We start from the raw sequence: 6,553 nt of genomic DNA, 5'->3' as shown, positions 1-6,553 counted from the left end.
CAATCAATATTAAGCACAATCAAGTAGTGTAAAATCATATTTCTTGGAGCAGCAAAAATTTCAAAATGGAAGGCAGGCAGATTTTGGGATTGGCTTTGATCTTTTGCATCACCGTTATCACACCAGTATATTGCCAATACTACTCTGAAACTCTTCCATTCAAACCCATGGAGGAACAAGTTAGTTATCTCCGTTTCTTCTTCCACCACACACTTAGTGGCAAAAACCCTACTGCTGTCCTGATAGCCCGTCCTAACATCACCAACGGCGGCGAGCCTCGAACCCCATTTGGCTATTTGTACGCTGTTGATGATATTCTAACAACTGGTCGTGAACCTACATCAGAGGTTATTGGAAATGCACAAGGGATGTATGTATCATCCGGTAAAGATGACTTGTCACTGGTGGTATACCTTGATTTTGCTATCACGAAAGGTCAGTTTAATGGAAGTTCTTTCAGTGTGTTTTCAAGAAATCCAGTGTTGGATATAGAACGCGAGCTTGCTGTTGTTGGAGGGAGAGGACAGTTCCGTTTGGCTAGAGGATTTTGCCATCTCAAGACAATTTCTGTTAATGGAACTTCAGGTAATGCTATATTGTTGAGTACCATGTAACTCTAATTCATTCCTAGTCAGGCTGTTGATTTAGGAGACAGTGCTTGTAATAAAATTATCGTCGAATGATCATCACAATATGGTATGTAAGAATACTCTTCGGCAGCAAATGAAGTATTAGAGATTCTACGCCACCAAAGAATAAAAAACATAAATAATTTATATAAGTAAAGATCTAGCCAATTAAGTAACTAATTTTAGTCATTTTGATGTTGGTTGGATTAAATCCTAATTCTATTAGTTGAAATTTGCACTCATTTCTAATATGGTATTTAAATATTCAGTCTTAGTTGTTTGGTCAGTGTTGTCTCCACGTTTTAATCTTAAATTTGAGAAAAAAACTAAAAATCAGTTTCCAGTTTAATTCATTGAATTTTTTTATTCATTCTTTATTTTCTTTAATTGAATAAAAAAATATATAGTATAATCTCTATATATATCCTATACAAAAGTAACTTTTATTTAATAATATAAAATTACTATCTCAATTTGGACCAATTATAAATAGAAATAAACTCTCTATTGAATAAGTTAAATTCTCATCTTGATGTATATAGAATTGTGAGACTTTCAATTGAAATGGAATATAACTAACCATGAATTCATAGTTGGCAAAATATTCAGTGGCTGACTTAGGATTTGAATCGAGATGTGGCTAATGACTAGTACTATTTCACACTTAATTAGCATATTTTTAGTTTCAAAATATAAATAAATAAAAATAATAATAATAATTTTGATATTGTATTTTATCAACTATAAAAGTCATGTCGCTATATCGTAAATTATTAAATAAAAAATTAATTTTTTCACTAATTTTCTATCTTTTACTATAAAAAAAAATAATATTAAATTTATGAGACATTAGGATTAAAGAAAGATTTTTTTAATGATGGAGGATAATAGATATGGCGTTAGTTTAAGAACAAAAGATGAAAAAATAAAGACGAAAAAGAGAAAGTGAAAGTGAGCAAGAAAATAGATGAGTTAATATAAAGTATTTTCCATGTGAAAATAGGATAAAATTAGTTATTTACTCATGCGTTGCACGGTCGTTATTATTATTTCGATTATAAAATTATATTTTTAAATACAATTTAATCAATTATTCAATATTTAATATTGATTTATAATAATTTTAAAAATAATAGCAAACTAACTATTTTTAAATATTTTTAATTTTTAAAATTTTATTTATATTATTACATTAATAAAATATTTATTTATTAATATTATCTTTAAATTAATACTACCAATAAATTATTTTTAAAATATTTATCTATTAATTCTTATATTATATAAATTAATACTATCAATGTAATTAATATTACTATCTTTTCTAAAATTAGAAATTATTATACAATTAAAAATTAATTTATTAGTGAATATAATATTTAAAAATATTATTTTTTACTAATTTGTTAGGTTAATATAATATTAAACTATAATTAATCTGCTATCTTTTAGAATTATCATTATCTAATTAGAAAACTAATCAATATCTAATTATAAAACTAATCTATTAGTAATATGTTAACTTTTAGGATTAGAATAAATGTTTAATTAGGAATGTAACTTATTAATTAATAAGTTAATAGAAAAAATCAAAAAATTACATATAAACTTGAATTTTATGTGGCAAAAATAGTCCACGTGTGAAAGTAAAAATTCTACGTATCAAAAATTAAATACACGTGTCAAAAAATTTTAGATTTTAGAAATATATATATATATATATAGATTAAGCTAAAAAATCCTCATTCAATATAAATTCATTAGAAAGTAAAAAAAATTTTAGGATCTACTCCAACGTTTAGAAAATTGATTAATTGATCAAGAGACATGTAATTATCGCTCCATCAAAGAAAGAGATCCAAATCCCAATAGCCCAGGTAAATAGTAATTCCATGTAATCTTTTATTTTAGAACCAAGCCAATTTTGGAGAAGCTTTGTAATAATGGAACCAATTAGTAAAAAGTATAAGGCTGCTATATATATATATGACTTTGATGAGCCAACTCTCACATATCTTTGATTTTCTATTGTTTTATATAATATTATTGAAATTAATAAGATGGAAAAAAATTAAAATAAAAGAGTTAAAATATTAAAATAATTGCTTGGAGACATGAAATCTTACATGCAGCAACTATTATTTGCATCAGGTCAAGTAATTATCATAAATTTTCACTATTACAGTTGGTTTCTGGCCAGGAACTAAATATTTCTCATTTGAAAATTTTGGATGTGATGTTTATGTCCCAATTAGCTCCCCACATCATACAAAAATGGAATCTCATAGGAGATTGGAAATATATATTGGATATAAATCTCCATCTATCATTAAATATCTTGAGCCATTAATGGGGAAGTCTTTACTACGAAATTTAATACTTGTCATTTTAATGAGGCTTTATTTCCTAAGTTGGGGAGAGAGAACAAGCAATTAGAGAAATAAGTTGTTTAGGATGTGTCATCATTAAATCATCTTGATCCTTATTTAAAACAATGCGAACTAGAAGTTCAAAGTATCGTTCATTTGCAAAGTATAGCAAACCCAAAAAGAGTTATTAAATCTCATATACCAGCTGAAAATGCTCCAGCTAGAATTGATATCCCAATAGGATAATATGTTAATATTATAGCAAATAAGTCCATCATACGTCAAAAGCATGGTAGGCCACCTGGTTCCAAGAATAAAAATCCAAAAAAGAAAAGGGAACAAAATAAACCAAGTGACAGTCCTAAAATTAATGTTCCTGAAGAGTCTATAACAAAAGATATAGAGGAACAAATAACCCTAAAAAGATTTAAGTGCTTGAAGATGATGAAAACAGTGAGATATCAATCAACTATATTACTTCAGGTAAGAGATGAATCGAAATGAAACTATTGTAGATAATGTGTTTGCCTATGCAGTGGCAATTAATATTACAAAAGAAAGTGAGGACATTAAATCTAAGTCTGTCATTAAATACCGACATAGAAATAATTGGCCTAAATGAAAAGATGCAATCCATGCAGAATTAAACTCATTAGAAAAATGCCAAGTCTTTAGGCCTATTATTTTAACACATGATGATATTAAGCTAGTAGGTTATAAATGGATTTTTGTGCATAAATACAATGAGAAAAATGAGATTATGAGATACAAAGCATAATGATTCGCTCAAAGACATGGCATTGATTATGAAGAAACTTATACCACATTAATGGATGCAATTATATCCAGGTCTTTAATTAGCCTGACAAGTTTAGAACAACTTGATATATATCTTATGGATATTATTACAGCTTATTTATATGGATCACTTGATAATGACATTTATATGAAAGTTCTTAAAGGGCTAAAAATGCTTGAAGCATGTAGCTCAAAATCACAAGAAATGTATTCAATTAAGCTACAAAAATCCTTGTATCGATTGAAACAATCTGGACGAATGTGGTATAATTACCTAAGTGAATATCTTTTGAAGGAATAATATATTAACAATTCAATTTATTCATGTATTTTTATTAAAAAAATAAATTCTGATTTTGCTATAATTACAGTTTATGTTAATGATTTAAATATCATTAGAACTCTTGAAGAGTTGACAGAAATAATAACTTAGTTAAATAATAAATTTGAAATGAAAGATTTGGTACGATCAAAATTTTGTCTCGGCCTGCATATCGAACATTTATTTGGAGGAATTTTTATTCATCGATCAACTTATATTGAAAAGATATTGAAACGTTTTAATATGGATAAATTTTATCTAATGAGTTTTCCTATGATTGTTAGATACTTAGATATGAAAAAGGAACATTTTCGTCCTCGGAAAGATAGTGAAGAAATACTTGATCTAGAAATATCATATTTTAGTACTATTAGAGCATTAATATATCTTGCTAATTGTACGGTGTCGGAGGGAGACGATCGTGAGGTTGCAGTAGTGGGAGGGAGAGGCTGGTTTAGGCTTGCTAGAGGATTTGCTAAGCTTAAAACCATCTATTTCAATGCTACTAATGGTGATGCCATTCTTGAGTATAACGTTACTGTGGTTCATTACTGATAAGTAGGATCCATTTTTACTAGTATATTGGTTGGAAAATTTTAGTTGGACTCCAGTCCATGTTTGATAATTCCAGCAAGCTTCTGCAATGAAAGCAATAATTTGTATTCAATTGGAAAGGTTTTTCTCTGTAAACTTCTATTTATGTGCTTAATTTAAATGGCAATACAATAATTGAAAAAAAAAACAAATAAATTCTTGTTTGTTAATTTTTAGGTACTGATAATTTCTGATATGGTCAGACCTCCTACTTAGATATATAATTTCTGTTTATAGTCACTAGGACCGAGCTATATTCTATTTATACTATGTTTAAAAATAGAGATTAAGAAGGTAAAACTATTTAGAGATTCCTAATGATTGATTTAGTGTAATGGATCAATTTGGTTATTTGTTGATTAAAATTAAATTAATTAATAAATAATAATAAAAAATTAGATAGGATTAGATGGAAATGTGTAGGTGGTGGCAGTATGGTTAGATGCAACAGTTCACAAATTATACAAGCAAATAAACTAATGGTTTATCCCACGATATTCGGGTTTCAATATAAATATTATTTTCAATAAAATTACTAATTATATGTTTGAATTTGACTAATATTTTATAAATTGATAATATAATAAATCACATAATTGATAATTAAATCTAATATTCTGCGCTTCTTCTGATATAGTTTTCATTATTTTAATTCTTTCTCTTTATTTTCTTAATATCATTAATTTAATATTATATTAATTACATTTAATAATTAAGAATTAGAATAAAATTAATATGATCTTCTTAGAATTAAAACTATTATACTATCAAAAAAAAGAATTGAAATTATTATTTAATTAAAAAATAATTTATTAATAATATACATATATATATAAATAAATTGATATAAGACGTATAATAAATATAATATTTTTTAAAAGATATATTTTATATATGAATATTACACATCATAAAATTTGACATACCAAGATATATATTAAATATATGTCAAAATTCTAATTGAGTATATATATATATGGCTGCTGGATCGGTGTAAATTCGTATTTTTCTTTTCGTATCAGTGGGTTCGGCGAAAAAAGAATAAAAAATTGTTGAGGTGCTCAATAAAATTGTTTTTTTGTCAACTGTTAGATTTGGCACTGATATAACTAACACGAGCAGACCAGCTCAGCTCCTTCTTGTTACTTCTCGCGAAGCCTAACTTTGTCGAAAGAAATTCTTTGGATTCTCTGGGTTAGGCTATCGTGCAAGACAAGCTGGCATGCCACGTGCTCATAATTTCCTGCCACTGATGTTGAAAATCTATGAGAAAAGGAGTTAGGTGGACAAAAGTATATACGTACGAGCTACCGGGGTAATTATATTACTCTCCCTAAACTCTTACACTTAATTTTAATATATAGTTGTATTACTTTAGTTTAATTCATTATAATCATTAATTTCCAATTGCCCTACAATATAGTCTTTTTGTGTTATTAAAATACTGACTCACGGCAAATATGGTCAATCTGCATGCTAGACATCTATTCAGTTAGAGCATTTTTCACATTACTTCATATATGTCTTTTTATTAAATTATAATTAAATAAATATAAATTTTTATTTATCTTTAAGATAAATATATATTATTAATTTTCTATTTATTTTTATTAATAAGAAATAAATAAAAATATGACTGTTAAAGAAAAAACTAAAAAATAATAATAAAATATTTTAAAAAATTATTTTATCCATTTTTAAATTTAAAGAACGTTTTTAATTTTAGAAAATAAAGATTGTCGGAATACTCATAATCCAAAGTTTGTCAAATAATCCAAAGAGTGTTCTTCAAAACCTGTCAAGTGGGTCCCGACTCGTAATTGTTGTTAAACGGTCTTTGA

At 26.6% G+C, this 6,553-nt stretch overlaps 1 protein-coding gene across 1 annotated transcript; it reads left to right on the top strand.

The window, feature by feature from the left end:
* On the top strand, positions 1 to 745 carry LOC8265336 (dirigent protein 4). The gene has a single exon (XM_002528230.4). It carries the CDS (start codon positions 66 to 68, stop codon positions 612 to 614), a length of 549 nt encoding a protein of 182 aa, XP_002528276.1. The 5' UTR covers positions 1 to 65; the 3' UTR covers positions 615 to 745.
* The last annotated feature ends 5,808 nt before the right edge of the window (positions 746 to 6,553 follow it).

Source organism: Ricinus communis, chromosome 8, assembly GCF_019578655.1.
Source record: "Ricinus communis isolate WT05 ecotype wild-type chromosome 8, ASM1957865v1, whole genome shotgun sequence".
In the NCBI taxonomy this organism is placed as follows: Eukaryota; Viridiplantae; Streptophyta; class Magnoliopsida; order Malpighiales; family Euphorbiaceae; genus Ricinus; species Ricinus communis.
The sequence above is the reverse complement of the archived record's forward strand: the minus strand, read 5'-3'. Positions and strand labels throughout refer to the sequence as shown.